General features: G+C 45.9%; 1 protein-coding gene across 4 annotated transcripts in view; it reads left to right on the forward strand.

Annotated features, from left to right (window-relative positions):
- PPP2R3A (protein phosphatase 2 regulatory subunit B''alpha) overlaps positions 1-20,497 on the forward strand; it is a 57,811-nt gene that overhangs the window by 29,753 nt on the left and 7,561 nt on the right. For all 4 annotated transcript variants that reach the window (XM_010411136.4, XM_039556654.1, XM_039556655.1 and 1 more), the window contains 11 exons: positions 904-1,164; positions 3,397-3,500; positions 5,943-6,045; positions 7,803-7,877; positions 12,863-12,949; positions 15,122-15,278; positions 16,778-16,826; positions 17,308-17,397; positions 18,349-18,524; positions 19,007-19,125; positions 19,889-19,995. In XM_010411136.4, the coding sequence (XP_010409438.3) occupies positions 904-1,164; positions 3,397-3,500; positions 5,943-6,045; positions 7,803-7,877; positions 12,863-12,949; positions 15,122-15,278; positions 16,778-16,826; positions 17,308-17,397; positions 18,349-18,524; positions 19,007-19,125; positions 19,889-19,995 (1,328 nt within the window). The remainder of the gene's footprint in view (positions 1-903; positions 1,165-3,396; positions 3,501-5,942; positions 6,046-7,802; positions 7,878-12,862; positions 12,950-15,121; positions 15,279-16,777; positions 16,827-17,307; positions 17,398-18,348; positions 18,525-19,006; positions 19,126-19,888; positions 19,996-20,497) is intronic.

Here is a 20,497-nt window from a genome sequence, read left to right on the forward strand (position 1 = left end):
GGGGGAGCAGGGAATTCCTCATCTCTCTGCATTCCAGCAGCTGATTTTGCAGCTTATACTGTAGTTACTTATCAAAGTTTAAAAAACTTTCCCTCCCATGTCTGAAAAATTCCCCGGCTTAGGATCTCATTGTGTACTTAAATACAAATGCTGCCTGTGATGTAGAGCTAGAAATAGAGATCCAGTGGGGATCACCATATCAGCCATAGGCTCGTTACAGACAGGAGAGCAGTGAGGAAAAGACATCATGAGAGTGCCTCATGACACTCTGCTGGCTGCTCCTAATTCCTGATGGAAAAACTGATTTACCAGTGCTTAGTACCTTTGGCAAAATCAGGTCTGGGACTGTTAAAGTTGGGCCCTGAATAAAAGGCTTGCTGAAATTGAGAAGGAAGTCTTGAAAATCTTTTCTTAATTTATCTGTGAAGCAGTGCTTTGGCAAAACTAATTATGTTCCCAAGGGATAGAAAATGTCCTTGTTTGAATGTAAGCTTGCTTATACTTGAGGCAAGCCATTTGTGTGGGTGGGTGCTCTGGTTCCAAGGGGAAACTAAAGAGCAGATACTTGGCTGTTCATGGCACAGAATGACAAGACCAAGACCAGCAGGAGAAGAAATAGCATTGTCCTTGTCTGTGGTATCGCTGAGTTGCAGAGTGTGTTCTCCTGTGACTCAATAGGAAGTCATAATCCACAGCTACATATGTAAAATGCTCAGAAATGGCATATCCTAAATTTGCACTGGTTCATAATGCAGAAATTTTAATTGCCTATTTCTATCCCTGTGCCATAATGTAATTGTTGGTAGGCATTAATTTTCTCCTAATCACTGGAAACACAAACTATTTTTTCCTGCTCCGTGTACCATGCTGTTAAAATGTGTTTGTTATTCATTGTATTTTCAGGTTCAAAGTAAACAAGAGAAGAAGGCAGGAACTTCATCCCCAGCCCCCCTGCAGCCCGTGGTTAGCCCTTGCACTCCTCTGCCTGTGAAGAAAGCCACCAGCAGTACCCCTGTGCCCATAAACATTCCACGTTTCTACTTCCCTAAAGGACTCCCGAATGTCTGCACTAACCACGAAGAAATCATTGCCAGGATTGAAGAGGCCTTTACAGAGTTTGAAGATGAGAAAGCAAACATCTGTGAAATGGGGAAAATTGCTAAGGTAAACACTGATGGTCTTGGAGGTCTTTTCTAACCTTGATTCCATTCTTTAGGTTTTCTATTTTGGGAGAGATACTTTGTATTAGTTTCAGTCTAACTCACAGCTGTTGTAGGGGGAAAAAAAGAACCATTATCCTTTTCATCTGAAGTTTTTTGTTTAGATTTAGATAATAGTAAACAAAAATGAGCTTAGTTTGCTGGTTGTCACATCAGATGTGTTTGTTCTTGCTTTGATTTATGAAAGAGTTCTCTAAGATTTCTTAGCAAATACAAATTGCATTTTTGTTTTTCTGTTCCTTCATATTTCTGCCCAGATTGAGAAACTCAGAGGCAGAAACTTGTCTGCCTCTGTGGCTTCAGGTAGTGCCAGCTGCCCTTTTTGTGGTTTTTTGTAGCTGTCCTGCTCAGCTAGCCTGAGCTGTAGGTACTGTTGCAGTGTTGTGTGAGGAAGCAGCTTCCAGCCTCCAACTCCCTGGATGTGGAAGGGGGAAATGCCCAGTCAGCCCCCAGCCCCTGAGCTATGCACATTCAGTATCCACAAGGCAGGTGGTACAGCTGGTGATGAGTTCTGCCTTCAGGGGACAGCACACAGCACTTGTGCAGGAGTACACTGCAGATGGTCCCTTCTATTTCCCTCTCCTTCAGCTGCAGTTTGCAGTGCTGCTGATCTAAACCCAGCATTTGTCAGACACGTCCTGGATGTTCAGCTTGCCCTGAATGCATCTCTGGCTCTGTAAACTGAGCAGTGATGCTCTCTTCATGAGCAGCACTTGTTTTCCAAGAAGGAAGGGTTTCCTGAAAGGAGGGATGAGGTTGGTTTTGTTTGTTTTTAGAGGAATCCAGTCACATTATTTGTAAGCCTGCTCTGAAAATACAAATAGGAAATCTTTGTTGCTTGACTAAAACATGTTTGAACAGGGAAAAGCAGGAGGGTAGTGCAGAAGAGACCTCTGCCTTTCCACCTGGTCTCTACATGGATGTGCTCCTTGCCACTTAGTTATTGTAAGGCTGGGTTCTGTTCCATGGGGTTGTTGACAATGGTGCCGTTTGGGGCTCTGAAATAAGTGCTTCAAAACCAGCTGCACAAAGAAAGCAACAACAAAAAATAAACGTCGTTCTTTCCTCAGAGGAGCCAAACACCTGTGGAATCACTGTTGCCTGACATAGAAATGGATAAATCCAAAAGCAGTTCTTGGGCTGATTAAGATTCCCAAAGAAAGCTGCCGGCCTGGACAAGAAGCTGAGAATGGACTTGCAGGATAGTCCTGCTTAATAGAAGTGAAAGAGGCTTTGTGGCAGAAATGATGCCTCAACTGCTCCTTCAAAATATTCCTGCTTCCATTTGCTGTAACATCCTTATTGCTTGGATCTGGCTTGAGTTAGCTGTGCTCCCTCCAAGGCCAGTGTTTTGTGGCTATTCTGGTAACTTGTCTGGAGTCAGGACAGTGGCTGGAAAGGTCTTTGTGGTAAAGAGAAGGTGCTTGACAGTGTGAGCAGCTGAATGTTTGACACCATTTCCAAGCCTGCTTTGCCAAGGCCTTAGAGAGTCCTCAATGCCAGAGCTTTCATGGATTGCCATTGAGAGCCAGCAGCCTCTGCAGAGTCTGGTTCAAAAGTGCTGGTCAGGGAGTCCTTTGGCTGGAATCAATCTCTTTCCATGTGTGCTTTCATTTTTGTGCTCGCCTGCTGAGATCTTGCAGTGTTGGAAATAATGGACTGTGCTGGGTGGAAGGCACTGCACTGAAAATTGCAGGATGGGATTTACTTCACCTTTAGGCATTTACTCATTAATTGTCTGTAATTAGACTTGTGGTTCCCTTGCTGCCAGTGAGAAGTCATCCCATACAGAGGATGGGCCCTCCTCTTTCAGGGTGGGTGGGGAGGCAGCTGGTGTGAGTGTCCTTCTGGAAGGAGGTGCACTTCACTCCACTTTGTAAGGAATTGTGGTAAACAGTTCAGTTGAAGACAAAGCTTAAGAACTTGAGTAGTCCAGATCCTTTTCCTAGCCTGAGATGAGTGTTTCTCAGCCACTTGAAAAGGCACATGACAAAGTAGAAAGTTACATGTGAATTCTCAACCTTGGCATGCAGTAAATGGCACACAGGTGAGTCAGAAAGCTATTACCACTTTATTTTGCTTATGTAAAGTCTCAGTGGTGAATCTGGTGTGTAAACAAGCATGTTCCTCTTGGGACTGCTTTTGTATTCCTCCTTGTCCTGTTTTTTTCCTACAGATCTGTGGCTGCCCACTCTACTGGAAAGCGCCTCTGTTCAGTGCATCGGGGGGAGAGAGGACAGGACGTGTCTCTGTGCACTCCTTTGTGTCCATGTGGAGAAAGTGAGTATAGCAAATGCAAAACTCTTTCTGGAAAAAGAGATCAGCCTGCCATACAAGTCTCTTTTTTTTTTTTTTTTTTTTTTTTCCCACTAGACTTTTCATCAGCTTAAGTTTTTTTCCCCCAAAACTCTCTGAACACTTGTTTCCATGTGACATCCACAAACTTGGAAGTAATTGTATAGATAGTAAGAAATTTTGAGTTAGTTGGTGCATAAAATATATTTACAAGCTCTCCAGAAATGTCAGCTATTTTGAGATAGCTGGTAGACATCTGTGGATTTGGGGTGTATTTGTGCCCAGCCTTATTGCTTCTACACTGGTGCACTAAGCAAGTGCCATTTGGGAACTGGGAGAGGTGTGTGGTAGTGTTAGAGGACAGAAAGAGGAATGTGGAATAAAGCATCATCACACTACTGGATACTCTGGGAGCTTTAACAGTTACCACCTTCCCCAGGCAAGCTGTGGAATTCACCTGTGGAGTCTGACAGTCACTTCCACACACTGTGGAAATGGAGAGCTCTGCATAGATGCATTGTGCTTGGAGTCAGCTCTGACATGGAGCAGACTTGTTCTCTTGCCTAATCTTTTTCCCTCCAGGGCAGTTCAGGCTTTAGTCTACTTTGTGAAACACCTGAACAGCATCTCCATCTCCTCTCCAGAGAGAGTTCTAATTTTTTACTTAATGGTTGCTCTTCAGATTCTTGACGTAGCCTTTAACCCTGAATTCCCAAAGTATTTCCTGTGATGATGTTGTCAAAACAGCTTCTAGTTACCCTGGCAAAATTACAAAAATGTTAGGGGTGACTGTGATCTCTAAGTTTGTCTTGACACAGACAATATATTTTCCTTCCTTAGGTTCCTCCAATTACTCCTAATTAATCCCTCATGTATGATACCACATCTTCATTTCTCTGATTTTCACATCGTTCAGATATTTGCAGACTGTGGTCATGTCCCACTTCTGTATCCTTTTAACCACCTCATTTCCAAGCCAAGCTTTGTATGCTTCTCTCACTTAATTGCTCTTTTAGAAAGATATTATTTTTTATCCCCTCCTCTTCCCGTCTGACAGTTACAAAATCTTTTCTGGAAAGCTAAAAGACAGAAAAATGTAGTATTCCTGGTGAAGTTCGACTGCAGCTATGTGAACACAGGTGTAACTTTAAACCACGTATCTTTAGTTGCTGAAGCCTATTTTCAAGCTTCTTAATAGATGACTGACTTCTCAACATGCCACATGCTCACTGCTCATCAAGTCTATAGGAATTGCTCAATATAAAACACTTCTGAATGTCAGATCTTTTAGTTTGTGGCTAAAACAGGGCTTTGGAATTCATCTTTATGTGCCAGATTTTTTTAAGCTAAAACATTAGCACCTCTTTCTGCAGCTGATTTAGAATATATCTGTTAATTGACAATTACCATGATAGGAATGTGCAGCCAACAGGATTGCTAAATCTTTTTTTGCTTATTTAAAAGAACCCTTTTTTGTGAAGTCTGCCTGTCCAGAGTGACGAGGCCAGAACTAGCAGGAAACAAGTTAGTGTGATCTCTGTAGGAGAACTACAGCCAGTTCAGTACTATGTTCATACACCTTCAGGAGAGGAAAGTGATGAATAATCACTCACAGTAAATAATTACAGTGCATTTGTATTTTCACAGTTATTGAAGAAAACAGTGTAGTTTTCTGAGTTTCCCTAATACTGTGTGAACAATGTGGTGTTTGCTATATCCAGACGCTGTGTTCTGTTACCAGTGTTTGCTGAATGCCATGGAGTTCCTCTCGTTGTGAGTTTCTCTGGAGTGAATCACATAAGTGTGATACCTTCAGCCAGTGCAGTATTTTGTGTGAGAAGACAAAGACAAGAACTGTTGTGTCAAATGCACACTGTTAACCAAAGGGGACTGAGTTTGCACACTGCTCCAAATACTCAGTCCTACTAATGCTCTCATTAGGCTGTTCTCTATGGCTGTGGTGCACAGCTCCAGATGGGCCATAATTAACAAGGGATGCCCTTTTTCCTTCTGAGAAGTGATTGTTCTGGGTGAATATTCAGTCCCTGTAGTTTGGCAATCTCCCCAAATATTGCAGTGCAGTGAAGGGTTACACTGGAGAGCACATCCTGTGGCATCCCATTGGGCTGGTGCAGCTCACTTGGAGTGAGCCTGGAGCATTGGCAAGAGTCAGGTTACTTACTCTGATTCCACAGCTGCTTAGTAAGAAACCTGCTTTACCACAGCAGTGTTAACCTGGAAAAAATCCTTTCTGGGTGCCCTGGTGCAGCTGAAAGACCTTGAAGGAAGTGCTGGTAGTCTGAGGTCAGCTATTGCATGATTCCCAGGGCGGGTGTATTGTGCTGTAAGGCCCCTTGTGACCCTCCCGGGGCTCCTGGCAGGCTGGGAGGTGCAAAGGGCTGGGAGTAACTCTCCCCTCTCTCACAGAATCCTGCGGAACTGCCATGATGATGCCTCCAGGTTCACTTCCCTTCTGGCAAAGCCTGGCTGTGACTGCCTACAACAGGAGGACTTCATCCCGCTGCTCCAGGTACTGCCACAGCTCCCCAGGGAGGGTGGGCACAGAGCTGCGTTCACTTGGCACCTTCTTTATTTCCATGGCATTAAATGTTTACCAAGGACGAGCAGACCTTTGGTTTGAACAGCACCTGGGAGGGGTTCATTTTGGAGTGAAATAGAAATGAGCTTTTTAAGTGCTTAAGTGCCAAACTAGCTGCAAATCCTGCTAAAGGCACTGAGGACTGGTCTCTTGTCAGGATTCATATTTATCAGTGCCTGGTAACCAGGCTGGAATTTGCCCCATTTCTCTATGTGGATATTGGGAAAAATGCTTGTTGCTGTTACAGTCAAGCACAACATAAAAGCTTACTGGAAAAGTTGTAAAAGTTGCTTGGCAAGACAGTTATAATTGAGTTTGTCTAGCCAGACTACCAGATACAGTATCACATGGAAATCTTGGCATTTCTGCACTTCCAGTTGTTCTGTATATGCCTCTAAACCTGCTAGTGCACAAATCCCACTGCTTTTTTTTTTTCCCTAATATTCAGGCTAAATCTGCTCATCCTCATTTCATGTCTTTCTTTCCCTTTCATTAATTTTTAACAAAGTATCATTGTTTTAATTATTTGTGGCCATTTAGGCAGCCTCTGGATAGCATTAGGGCTTCTCTATAGTGTCTATAAATCAGGTCCATCTGCTCCTCTGGTCAGCTGTTGTACTTTTTCTGATATTTTCCACACATCCCTAGATTTCTCACACTGTGTTGCCCTCTGGGCAAAACCTCTGTGGAGATGCTGCTTTGGGGAAAGATTTTGGGGAAAAAGTGTCTGCACTGGGTGTTTATGTCTCTCAAACAGAACAGGGGCTGTGATGGGTAAATTTTCTCACGTTGTTCATCTCTCCTCCACTGGGCACGCTGCCTTTCCTGGTGGATTGCAGCTCTGCTCTTTAGCTCCTGTTGCAATCCAAGGCGTGCACAGTCCTGTCTGTCAGTCAGCTAGAGATCAGCAAAATTACCCTGATTTACGCCACCATCTGAGACATCCTGTTACACTGCCCAAGATTTGGGCATATCACACCCCTAAGGGCACCATGGCATGGAACAGGCACAGCAGAACTTGGAACACCTTTAAAGGGTAGAGGAGTCAGACATGGAGAAATTACACAGGCATTGATTCATACAGGATCTGAACTGGTTCGTTCAGGATCTGAGCAGTTTCTCCATGGATGTGATCATGCAGATTTGGCATTGTTGAGCCAGTGTTGATTTACAAAAAGCTGGTCTTGAGAAAGAGGCATCTCCACAGGTAGTCCAAGTGAATTTTAGAAAAGCACTAATCATTATCTGTAAGCATTCTGAGGCTCACAGAGCTTTCATTGGACAGGGAAGGAGACTTTCTCAAGGAATGTTTATTTCTGACACCTAGTTCTAACAAATGTTAATACCTTCAATGAATGGAGGAAAACAAAAATCTTGGAGAGGAGATAGTTGCATGGTCAACCAATTAATTTTTGTCTCATTCAATGAAAATGAGTTTTCATCTACTCACTAACTCTCTTCCTTTGTTTTTCTGTCCTTAAGTAAATCAAACTGGCCCACCAGGTGCGTATTGCCCAGCAAATGCATTCTATTACAATAATAGAAGGTTCACTTGATAGATTAAAAGATTTCAGTTTTATTGTTAATGCTGCAAATAATTTCAAGAGTAAGTGAAAGTAAGCCCAGTAACTTCTAAGCATTAAAAGGAGAAGAAAATCGATTTCATTTCATTTTCTCTTACCTTGCAGGATGTGGTGGAAACACATCCTGGCCTCACGTTCCTGAAGGATGCTCCGGAGTTCCATTCCCGGTATATTACAACGGTAGGCTGCCTGTTTGATCCCCTGTGATGCCACTGCCTCCCTTTGGGATCTGTCACTGTTCCCACCAGCAAATCCTTCAGTTAGTTAAAAATACAGGTGTTTTTAATATTACTGGCCATGAGGTACTTTAACAACTGCTTCCAAAGGAGAAAATAATCTGCTCGTTTGTGCAAGGGGTTATTCAAAAGGTTAATAATGATTGTTTCTGGTCTTAAGCAAATCTATAAAAACATCTTTTTTGGCCTGATGAATGGAAAAGAAGTTCTTTGGTCTTTGAGAGCTGCTGAATCACCCTGAATTGTGCTGGGCTGCTGAGACATGGAAGGCTGCCTGTTTGAAGGTTTCTGTCACTGAAGCTTGGAGAATCCGTGACTGTTCCTTGGCACAAAGTGCCCCTTGCCCCCAGGGATCTGCTGTCCAACCATCCTCTTGCCAGGATGTCTGTCCAGGCTCTCTGTCCCCAGGCGTTTGTGACTGGGTTTGTGGCTGGGGTTTGTTCATAGCTTTGTTCCAGCTCTGCAGTCAGCACTTAGGCTGGTGCTTTACCTGACTCTGTTTGTACTTTTTCAAAGCCTCGAGCTTGGCTCATGTTGGGTGTGAATCTGGATAAAAGGTATAAATGTTGGGAAGTTTTAACTCTGCAGCAGTAACAAATTCAAATAATGACAGCCCTGGTGGGAACTGTATCCCAACAGGGTTCAGGGCCCAAAGGTTGTCCTGTTTGCTTGCCAGGGCCTGCCTGGAGCTGCACCACACATGGCAGCTGGGAGGCTGCTGGCACACACAGGCTTGTTCCTTTCCTGAAAGGAGCAGGTGGCACAAAGACACTTCTTCAGGACAAACCCTGAACTGTCACACTAATGAAAATGTATAATGAGAATCCATTCTGAATGTTTTAGATGCACTTGATCATGACAGCGAGCAGCAGTATATAATCAACATGTTTAGTCCCTGTGGAGCAAGACAACTTAAACATTAAGCCAGAACAGGTATAGGAATGGTCAGGGAATTACAGAGGCATGTGAATGGGTGAGTGTGGAAAGTGCCTGTGGCAAGTGCACCCTGGTACTTGGTGTTTCAAGTGCATGAAGGGGTGAGACTGAAAGGGTTAAGATCACACTAAGTTTGGCTTCTGACTGCAGTATCCACGGGTCAGTGCCATGTGTGGTTGCCCTGGCTGCTGACAAAGGCAATTCTCTGCATCTGCCTTTATGGGTTCCTCTTAAGTCACACACTTGTATTTTTCAGGCAAGAAACAAATGTCTTTGTTGAGTAATCCCTCACATGGTCACCCTTGCTGCCCTTTCTGGACTCAGCAGGGGCACTGCACAGTGTGGCTGAGACCAGCTGGGTGAAGCTGAGCTTCCACTTCCAGATAACTGAAGTGCAGGCTGCTGCTAAAGGGCAGCACCTTTTCCTTCCTCTCTCCTTTTCCACCACTTCCCTGGTGCCTGGGCTCAGTGCTGTGTCACCAAAGCAGTCACAGAACCAGATTCTCATAAGTACACGAAGCTCCTCAGTGCTTCTTGATCCTGCTGGTGTGTCTGCTGTACTTTCCTGCTGCAGTGAGAGCCTTTGGGCACCCTTACTGGCACTGCTGGGATAGAGGTGGATTCCAAGGCTTGCTCCAAAGGCAGCAGGGAATGGTGGTGCCTGTAGCTGAGGAGAGGGCTGGGAAGCAGCACACTTGACAAAGGTGAGCTGTCCTTCAGCACTGCTTTGGGGATCTGTGCCAACAGCAGAATCCCCTGGGCTGAAGCAGGGTCAGCACCTGGGGAGGCAGGAGGCCACTGGGCAACCTGTGCCCATCTGGAAGAGCAGCACTTGGTCCTCTGCAGCAGTGGCTCTGCTTTGTGATAGCAGGAGTTCCTATTGCTCACCTCTCCTTTCACAGACGGTTTGGCACGTCCCTCTTTAAGGTTACAAAGTCCAGTATTTCCACCAGGAGGTAATGAAGGAAACAGCTTTGTCCTTGGATTTTGAGACCACTTGGATCATTTTCATTGCTTCAAGGTAGAGTGCCTTATACCACCTTACAGAGCCAGAATGCTGCATTTGCTGCCACACAAGAATTACAGTTCATGTTTGTGTTACAGACAAGGGCCATAAGGACAGGTGGCTTTGTGTTCATTGCTGGGTACAGCATCACTTGGCTGAAATCTCCTGGGGAGTGACCTCCCAGTCTAGGATGGGTAAGATGTGTATGCACCTTTCAGTTCTTATTGCCACCCCAGCACCTTTTAAAGGGGCCTTTTGGACACAACAGGCTGGAATTTTATCTGTATCCTATCTGTTTTATTGGCCACTGTATTACTAAACCAGTTGTGTTTGTTTCAACAGAGACAACTCCTGAAGCTGGTGAAGATGATGCAGAACATCACAGAATATCCTGTTGCATTTGTTGTAAAGCTTTAGTGTGACTTCTACCCAAATGTTCAAGCCAGGCTCAGAGTTAGCAGTGCATGCTGCTCTTGGAAAGCTGTGAGCTAAACACAATTTAAAGATGAAAGCTTGTGGAAGTGCTTCAGCTTGTACAGTAGCTCCAATGCAAATGTGTAAGGGGACAACAGCCACGGGGTTAATAAAGGTTCCTGTTTTGTCCAGAAATGGTATTGCTTTTGTTCTTCTGCGGGAAGACTGGGGAAAGGTCTGGAGCTGATCCATGAATGGTTTGGGCCTGGAGGTCAATTATATGAGGATAATGGGCAAGTAGAAAGAGGCTTCTCCTTCCAAAGGCTAACTAAGAATTTGACTCTATGATCCTTGTGCCCTCTTCCAGCTCAGGATGTTCTGTGCATCTGTGGTTATGTAGTAAACTCAAAAAAATGAAGCCAGTTATGGCCTAAGTGACAGGTGTGACTTGCATGCTGCAGATCATTTGTGGCTGGGTATCAGGGTAATGATGCTCTAGGATGCTTCCCAAATGCTTTTTTTGACAGCTTGGTGTTTACAAACTGGAAAAGAAAGAGAGGTACTGAGATTTTATAGTGAGATATATATTATGTACTCTCCACTGAAACCAGACCATTATTTGAATAATAAAGCCTGCACTGAGTGACTGGACACGGTGAGAGACATGACAAGAGATCCCATTTTACCTCTGAATGGCTTATTTTTACAAATAGGTGAGGAGGGAGTAGACAGAACATCTTTATCAATGTGGTCTGGTAGATGAACAGTTTAGGTGTTGCAAATGGGAATAGTTTGTTGTCTTTTATTACCCTGCAGGCAGAGGAAAAGAAGAATTACTGATATGGGCTCCTGTTTCTGATTCTTGGGATTGCTGTTTCTGAGTCCTTGGAATGATGTGAACACCCTGTACTTTTAAGAGTTGGTACAAAGTTGGCAGGTGTGATAATGGGTGTTGTGTGAGGTGAGACCCGCTCCAGTCTCTGAGCTCTTGTGCAGTGTGGAAGAAAAAGCCAAAGTCCAGAAACAGAGTCCAGAATGGCAGTGGCTGCCAGAGGCATGAGAGAGGAAACAAACATTGTGCTTAAGACCAGAAAGGATCATTGTAATTACCTAGTCTGACCTCTTGTGCTACACAGGCCACAGAGCATTGCTCAGGGATTGCTACAGTTAGGATAGATCTGGTTTTTGGTTTGTTTTTAATTAAAGTGACACCCAGCTTTAGAAGGACATCCACCTCTTAGGCCTGGAGTGATGAAGGGCCTGCAGTGTTACCAACAGTTGTCATGTTCAGCTAAGTTGAATCTATTAATTCTCTCTCTTCAGGGTACATTTGAATCCTCTCATCATTCTCGTTGCTCGCAGAGTTGTGTGTGCCATCAGCAGTTACTGTCTCACTGTGTATCCCAAAGCAGACTGTTGGGAGCAATCTCCTACTTGGTTCTGGATCTGTTCTGGACTAAGAACCAGCACTTGTGTGACTGAGTCCAAAGATGCCCCTTCAGTAGTGGTTGCCCACTTGAAACCAATTCTGGCTAAAAGAGGAATCCATCCCATTTAATCTGCTAGCTGGATTACTCCCTGTAATGTCCACCTTGTTGTGTAAAGTTAATTTTTGTGTTGGAACAGCGTGCACTAAAGGTTACCAGAATTCTGGGATAATGTGCCAACATGTCAGAGACATCAAAGGTTTGTAGTAGGTTTGGTCAACAAGATTTCAGTGCTGATAGTCAAATTAATTCTATTCCTCCTTTCTCATGCTGGTGATATTTATTTGTTGTTGTTTGCCCTGTTAGGTTTGTTCTTGCATGTGCTTGGTCACCCATTTGTGTTTTCCCCACTCTGTGATGATACTCGACAGCTGACAAGGAGCACATTGGGAAGGGCTGTTTGCTTTCTGAGGAGCTTGGGAGTGGGCTCAGTCTCACACTGGGAGCTGTTTGCTTTTGGCTTCTGAGGGGTCTATGCCTCTCCCCCATGATTTTTGCTCAATTTCACCAGAGGCAGATCTGGAAAGGAGGCAAATGAGGTTAAAACCTGCCCAAAAAAATTGCAAACAACATCTCCTGCTTACTTTCAGCAAGGCACTGGGAACATGAGACATTGTTATAGTTGCAATGGGTCAGACATTAATTGTGTCTTTCATTTACATGCCCTGCTTCCTCTGTGGGAGCCAGAAGAATCAGAAGTCTTTTTTTTTTTTTTTTTCTTTCTCCCTAGAACCCTGTTTCATTGGGGATCCATGCAAACTACAGCCCCTTAAAGCTGAAAAATTCAAAGTGATTCATCAGCACTTTTGAACATGTTCCCTGACATGTTCTTGCATGCCCAAAGAGGTGAATTTAGAGCAGTGAAAATGTTTGCAGACTGGAAAGGGATAATACTGTTTAGGAAGCAGATGTTGCTCTCAGACTGTGTAGCTGATTAAGGGTAGCAGTATCTACAGAAAAGATCACAAAACAGTTTTCAAAAAGAAGTCTCCTTAGGATGAGTGAATAAACCAAGGCACTTCATTTAAATTCCCAAACTGCTGTGTTTCAGAAGTTGATTTCAAGAGCACTGTTCATGTGTTGCAGGTTATACAGAGGATATTCTACGCAGTCAATCGATCCTGGTCGGGGAAGATCACTCTAACAGAGCTGAGGAAAAGCAACTTCTTGCAAGTACGTGGGTTTCTGTGGGAACAGGATCCAGAGTGCAGCATTCCTTGTTCCTGTAGCTGGATGAGGGAGCTGTGCCTGGGCTGCAGTGGGGTGAGCCAAGTGCTCAGTGCCAGGAGTCTGTTGGGGCTACTGGAGGAGCTGTGTCTGAGTTGAGAAGAGCAGGGACAGGAATGGCCCCAGGGCACTGAGAGAAGGTCAGGGTCTGAGCATGTACCAGCTCTGAGGCCACATGGAGCAGCCTGGCTCCTGGTCCAGCCAGCAGGAAGGGGAAGCAGGACACAGCAGTGCTCCCATGTGAAGTGGCTCACAAGCAGCCAAGAAGAGCTGCAGGAGTGCCAGGGATAGGAGAGCCAGTTTCCTGCCTCCCAGGCAGCCCTCAGCCCACTGACAGCTGGTCAGGAACATCTCTGCAATTGCAGGACGAGGCACCTCGGGAGCTAATCTCCCCAGGATAATGAATGGAGCTTAGTTCTTGTTCCAGTGCCTGCAGTGTGTCCTTATGGCAGGATTTGGATCTCTGTCCTCTGTGTATTTTGCCCAAAAGAGCACCAGGTTAAAACTGTCCCAGACTGCTCATGTCCAGCCCAACCTAAAGAGCCAGAAAGTCTTTAGGCTGAAAGGTGAAGGACTTGGCTGAAACAATGAGATTTCCCTCCTGTGCCCTGTTTGCCCTTCCAGGTGTAGCGTGCTGTCTTCCTCAAACCCCTCAAGTATGAATTCACATTCTTTCTGCTTTCAGGCATCATCTGCCCTACTGCCCCCATCAGCTAATGGGAAAATGAGTGCTCTTTTGAATTGGCTCATGCCAGTCCAAGCCCTGGCATCCCAGTTCCTTCCCAACCTCTGTTACTAATAAATCTTCCCAGCTTATCCTGCGTCTTTATTCACCCATTTTCTTCCTTTAAACACTCTCTCCCTTTTTTTCCTTCCGTATCTACTCTGCCTTTCATCTCCTGCAGCAGAGAAGTTCAGCTCCTTGCTGAACTTTAGATGTGTAAATGGCATCTTTGAGTGTGAGCTACAAAAGAAAAAAATAGTTATGGCAAAAGCTCCCCGAGTGATTATCATCTGTAAAGAGAGGGAGAGACACACACAGTCTGGAGAGGCCAGTGAGTGATGGATCAAAAGTGTTTGGACTTGGGTGTCAGCAAGTCAGAACAGTGCAGGTCTGGCAGTGCCGTCCTGTTATCCCTGCCAGAAACTCCACTGAACCTGGTGGATGGCAGGAGGTGAGAGTTTTGTTTGGATTCAGTTGGATTCCTTGGATGTGGAGGTGGCTGGAAGCTGATACTGAAATACCAGTGCCAATACATAGCATCTGTTTTTATGGTTATGGATAGCAGGGCCACTGAGCCTGCCTGCTTGGGGAAACCATTCCCTGGGATAGCTCAGGCTGTGAGGGCAGGGGAGGCCAGGCCTGTGCTCACTGGAGCCATGATTTATTAGTCAAGAAGGCTTCTGGTGTCCTTCAGCACCAAGAAGAAAAGTAGGGACGTGGCACTGGGAAACATGCAATGCCCTCTTGTTGCTGGGAAGGACAGGAAGGTGTAAAGTGGGAATGAAACATGTTAGCACTAAATGTTTCCTAATAAGACGTGTGAACAGATGTTATGGCTGGAAATCTGTCTGAGCCTCCCAGTTAAACCAGAATGATTCCTGCCAGCAACAGCACAGGGAAGTCAGTGTGATTGGTTTGGGGTCCATCTCTCCTGCCGCAGTCCGGGTGTGAGTCTGGAACAAGACTTGATTTTGCCCTTCAGGAGGCAGACAGGGATGTGTGATGTGTAAGACACATCAGTTCCTGTGGACTTGCTGCTGGAAGTGGCCAAAGAGTCTCTGGTGCAGATCAGGTAATGTTTCCCAGACCATGGATCCCAGCTGACAGAGCAGTTTGTGTTCCTGTTTCTCTGCCTCACTCTTCACTACAGCTGAACAGGAGCAGAAATTGTTGATGGGAGTGGCAGAGATGTTGTGCTAAGCAGGATGGCCAAGCCAGGTGCTCTGTAAGTGCCTGCTAAGGAATACAGCAATCACATCTATCGGGGAAAGGCTGCACTTTGGGTTAGGTCTCGGGGCTGTGTTCACCCAGCTTCCTGAGATCCTGGAGCACTTCAGCTGCTGAGCTGCCTCTTCATCCAGGTTTAACTTCCCACCATATTTATACCCTTTCAGACTCTTGCTCTCTTGGAAGAAGAGGATGACATAAATCAGATCACAGATTACTTCTCCTATGAGCACTTTTATGTTATATACTGCAAATTCTGGGAGCTGGACACTGACCATGACCTTTACATCAGCCAGAAGGACCTGGCTAGGTACAGTGATCAAGGTATGCTGCCTGCAAATGTGGTGGGGTGAGGGCATTGCTGAAAATATAATGTTCCTACTGGAGAATAAACCCTGCCTTTTATTTTGTTAATTTGATGCCTCAAAAAAAGTTTCAATGGAGCAACCCATCTCTTAAATAAATGCTGATTTAGAGAAGGAATTGTACAAGCTTAGAGAACTGCAGGACACACTATTTTCTGCATGAGTAGCTACAGATGGAGCATCTGTTCATGTGTGGGTCACTGCCAGGAGGACAGGCTAAAATAATGTCCTGGAACTTGTTTATTATTTACTGAGGGCTTTGCAGCAACTTGGGAGTAGGGACAAGAAGGATGAGCCCCTGTGAACTTCAGAGATTGTTGAAGTGCAATCTAGTTATGCACGAGAGGAATTCCAGAGTCCAGTGAAGCTTGGGGGATTTCAGCTTGCAGATGGACTCTGGAGAGTATCTCTTCAGTTCAGCATGGATCTTCCTTTCCACAAGTTGAGCTATTTGTTTTTGAAGGTTCAAGGGCCATAGATAAATTAATGGAATACAAATCCACAAAGGGCTAAAACACCCATGTGTTCCAAGTGCAGGCATTTATGGGGAGGCCCTGGGGGTTCTGGGTGAGTGTGGCAGTCACAAGACTCGGGAGTGTTGATCATAGGGCTGGGTGGGTGAGGATGGAGGAGTGCCTCCCTTGGGGTGGGTGATACAGGAGATTGGTCCTGCTGGGAAGCTGCAGTGTGGAATGGAGTATTTGTTGCACAGGAGGCTTGAGAGCCCTGAGGTGCTGGGGAGCCAAGGATTAAGTGGAGAAGCCATGGGTGCAGTGCCCAGCAGCCTGTCAGCTGTGCCAGGGCACCTGAGGGGTGGGGCAGGCTGGGTCTGCCTGGCTGCAGTGCCAGAACTGTGCCAGGACCCCAGGAGTGATGGAGAATGTGTAGAAGGAGTCCTGGGAGGGTGAGGTCACTGTGCAAATCCTGCCCACAACTGGTACCTGCTGCTTGGCTTGTGCTCTGCCAGAACAATCTATCCCACATCTCTCCTGGCTGGCAGAGCCTCACCTTCATGCTGGTGTTTCATTGTCTTCCCTGCAGCATGGTTGCCACAGCCTGTCCTTTCCTCAAAAGTGTTTCGTTGGGATTTGATGTGTCATTTTTGCTTGGTAACTGAACTTCTTTTGCAGTACACGCTGGGATAGTTTCCTTCTACTAGGTGACAAATCCTACTGCAGCAAAGTAGGAATAACACGTCCATTTGGAAGGATCCAGATAACAGTTGCCATCTTTGTGGGACAGTGTGGTGTTTGGAAGGATACAAAGGCAGACACACTGGGAGAATCATCTTGGGGTTTTAGAAAATGCTGCTAAACAGAGGATGGTTAGACAGGCATTGTAGTTAGAGCCTTCTTTTAACAATGGGAAAGGGCTTTGTGTGAATTCAGTGTGAACAACTGATTGTAGTTATTCCTGTGAGCTGTGGCTTCACTTTCTCCATGTTTTCCTTGTTTCCAGCTTTGTCAAACAGGATCATTGAGCGGATATTCAGCGGCGCTGTGGTGAGGTGAGGAACAGCACACTGCTTGGGGGAAGAAGGAAAGGGAATTTCTGTCAGGCTGAGAAATACAAGTTGCTCTCAGAAATGCCCCTGATCAGAATGGTTTCCAACAGGGTGCTCCAGCTGGAGCTGCCTGAACATGGAGTGAGACTTGCGGGTATCTTAAGAAAACAAAATAAAAATCCCATAGGATGGGGTAAGTGGGCATAGCTGGAAGACATGGCACAGGGATATCTGGAGAGCACTGCTTTGAAGTCTCTGAAAAGGGACTTGCTGTGGGAGGGGATGTGGCAGATGAGCTTCAGCTCTGCAGTGATAAAAAAGCAGCAAATGCTGTGCCTGGTGCTGCAGGGTGCAGGGAGTACAGGCTAAGTGAGTGGCAGTGCCCCATTTTTTCTCACTAATGATTTGAAAACTACCTTTGATGACCTCCTATTTAAGAGCCTGGTGATTTTTAATTTTTTTTTTTTTCTGGTGTGTCTTCTAGAGGCACTGAAGTTCAAAAGGAAGGGCGCATGAGTTATGCGGATTTTGTGTGGCTCCTGATTTCGGAGGAAGACAAAAGGAGTGCTACAAGGTGAGACTGATTTCTGTATCTTAGTAAAATCATTGAGATGAGCAAAAAAGATATGGAAACTTCTGTGACCTACCACTTTCTGCAAGAGACAGCAGCTTGGGGTCTGGAGATTGTTTGGAAGAAAACATCTTACTGTTGATGGTTGGTCAAATCATTTGCCTTTCTTGAGGAAAAATTGTGTAGAAGCAGAGTTTTCTTGTAATTTCAAGTATCTTGGTAGTCACCAGTGCTTTTGATCACCTCATGCCATGAGGCACTGGCTCTGAGCACACACTCCTGAGGTGCTGGAAAGCAGTGGGGCACATCCCTTCACAGGTGGAGTGGGTGTGTAAGGAGGGTTTGTGGGGAAACTTCACTGTGGCACTTTGTAAAACCTGCCTGTGGCCTGGTTTGTACAGCCAGGGGGAGACTGCTGTGCAGGGGTGATCCAGATGTGCACGTGAGTGTTAGCACAAGGAATCTTACACATAACAAGAGAAGAAGAATCCAGAACTGTAGGCTTGGACCCTCCAGAGGGGAGGAGGGATGCAGAGTGCCTGAGAGTACTGCCTTGTGTATAAAGGAGCAAATGAGTGCGTGACACAGCTGCCTTGTCCCTCACCAGGGTCTCTGCAATGTCCTGGGCTCAGAGCTGGCTCTATCTGGCCAGCTCTTGCTGCTGGGTCAGACAGGGACTCCCTGCCCTATGTGAGCCCCTTGGGCTGCAGCACAGTGGATGCTGGGTACAGGTGAGACAGGTCATGAGCATGGCTGTGCTGCTCGCAGCCACCTGGGAGACTAACAGGAGATCCCTGGAGTGTTGGCCTGTGCCCTGACCCTTCCCAGCGGCTCTTGTCATCCCTGGGTTTATGCCAGGCTGTGGCAGAAGAGCCTTGGGGGTGGGTAGGGGAATGGGCACTGCTGCAGTCTCATGTCCCAGTGCAGTGCTGCAGTTCCCTGCTCTGTTCCCAGCATCGAGTACTGGTTCCGCTGCATGGACCTGGACGGGGACGGGGTGCTGTCCATGTACGAGCTGGAATACTTCTATGAGGAGCAGTGTGAGCGCATGGAGGTGATGGGCATAGAGCCACTGCCCTTCCAGGACCTGCTGTGCCAGATGCTGGACCTTGTTAAGCCAGAGAGAGAAGGTAAGTCCTGTTTAGGCAGAGCTTTCATCCCCTCTCATTTGTGGGGGAGAGAGAGAGAAGGTAAAGCCACTGTGAAAGCCATCTACAGGCAGAGCCCTGTGTCAGCCCCAGGGCGGAAATTACAGCACATTGGGCCATGATGTTGTGCATCAGGAGGTCTGAAATACTAAAACAAGAGAGCTCGTGAGTTAACTGCCTGGGACTGGAGCAGCAACTCTTGTGTACTCCAGCTGGGGGATGTGCTGACAGGCTACACTGTAAAACTGAGCCATCCCCATTCACATTCCTTCATATTTCACATGAATGTCAAAGGCCTCCAGAGGTATGTGAGATTTAAGCTTAATAAACACACCCATTTATTGAATAATGTTAAAATCCTGGATGGACTTGGGAAGGAATTTTGTGATATTGAAGCCTACAAGTGTTAAAATTAAAACTTTTGTAAGAACTCAGTAACACAACCACGTGGGTTTTTTCTGTAGGAAGAGTAACCTTGCGAGACCTGAAGAGGTGCAGAATGGCTCATGTGTTCTTCAACACCTTCTTCAATTTAGAGAAATATCTGGACAATGAACAGAGGGATCCCTTTGCAGTGCAAAAGGTATAAATAACCTTTATTTCTAAATAAAAAAAAATCACACTCATCTTTAGAGTGCTTCTGGATATAGGGAAAATCCAACTGAATCCACTTTTTCCACAAGTACAGCTTATTGACTGTCTCCTAGAAGCCTCTTCTCTGCTCAAAGTACAGAAAAGTGGAGGGGATGCCAACACCAGCTCTGGTTCCCTCACAGCTGTTCCCACATAATCTCCAATAGAAACTTCATGGTTCCATGATTCAAGGCTTAAATACGTCCCAAGACAGAACCACCCTGTTTGTTTGTTTGTTTAAACTGGCTCATCATAAAAGCAGTCAAGTGGGACCAGGGGGATAACTGATTATCCCCCTTCTGTAGTAGATGGCAGAGGGCCAGGTGTTTATAGAGGTGTTATCCTGTAATCTTCTCTAAAACTTGCCCTAACTTAGCAAACTGTAAAGAGTCCCTCAAAAGATCAGTTACAATTAACCTTTGATGGACAGAATTCAAATCACCGAGTTCTTCAGCCATGGAGTGCACAGACAGAGCTCGAGCACAGCAAGTGTGTGGCTGTTGCATTTCTGAAGTGGAACAGATGCAGTTTGTTGGCAGCTCGGGTCACATGCTGAGCTTTACAGACCACGAGAGGTATTTTTTCATAGTCCTTTATGTGCAGATGTCAGAACACTCTAAGATGGTTGTGACTCTCTCAGTTCAGGCAGTTTTTGCCTGGCTGTTTCCATCCATTCCTTACGACCCTAGAGGCTGACTGTGTGATCTCTTTAGGACGTGGACAGCGACGGCCCCGAGCCCTCGGACTGGGACAGGTACGCGGCTGAGGAGTACGAGATCCTGGTGGCCGAGGAGTCTGGGAACGAGCAGCTCCAGGAGGGGTGAGCGCGGGCCTGGCACTGCCCTGGGCACACACGGCTGCCTCCAGCTGGGCTCTGGCGGGGACACTGCCAGCAGAGGGAGTGGAGTAGTGGGATGAGCATTTGGACTGGACTCTGGAGCACATGAGGCCCAGGACAGCTGCTCCCAACAGCAGGATTGGAGTAGTGTTGGGGGGCAGCCACTCGGATCAGCTGCACACACCAGTGAAGGGAGCTGGGAAAAAGGACAAAGCCTGTTTCTCTTGGTCACTGTACACAAATAGAGATCAACTGACTTTTGCTGGTGTTGGCCAGGTATTGACCATGTCCCACTGTCACGGATTACAAGCTGTAGCTCTGTTACATTCATTACACCTAGCAGAGACTTTCTTTAATCCAGCTTTGTCTATTAGTCTGTGCTCTTCATAAGTTATACTTCAATATTTTCATTCGTTTGCTAAGTTTCTTGAGACTTTAAACATTTGGTTTCTGCAATACTACACTCAAGTTTTCAGCCTTCTGT

The sequence above is a fragment of the Corvus cornix genome, chromosome 9 (genome assembly GCF_000738735.6).
Source record: "Corvus cornix cornix isolate S_Up_H32 chromosome 9, ASM73873v5, whole genome shotgun sequence".
NCBI classification, from domain to species: Eukaryota; Metazoa; Chordata; class Aves; order Passeriformes; family Corvidae; genus Corvus; species Corvus cornix.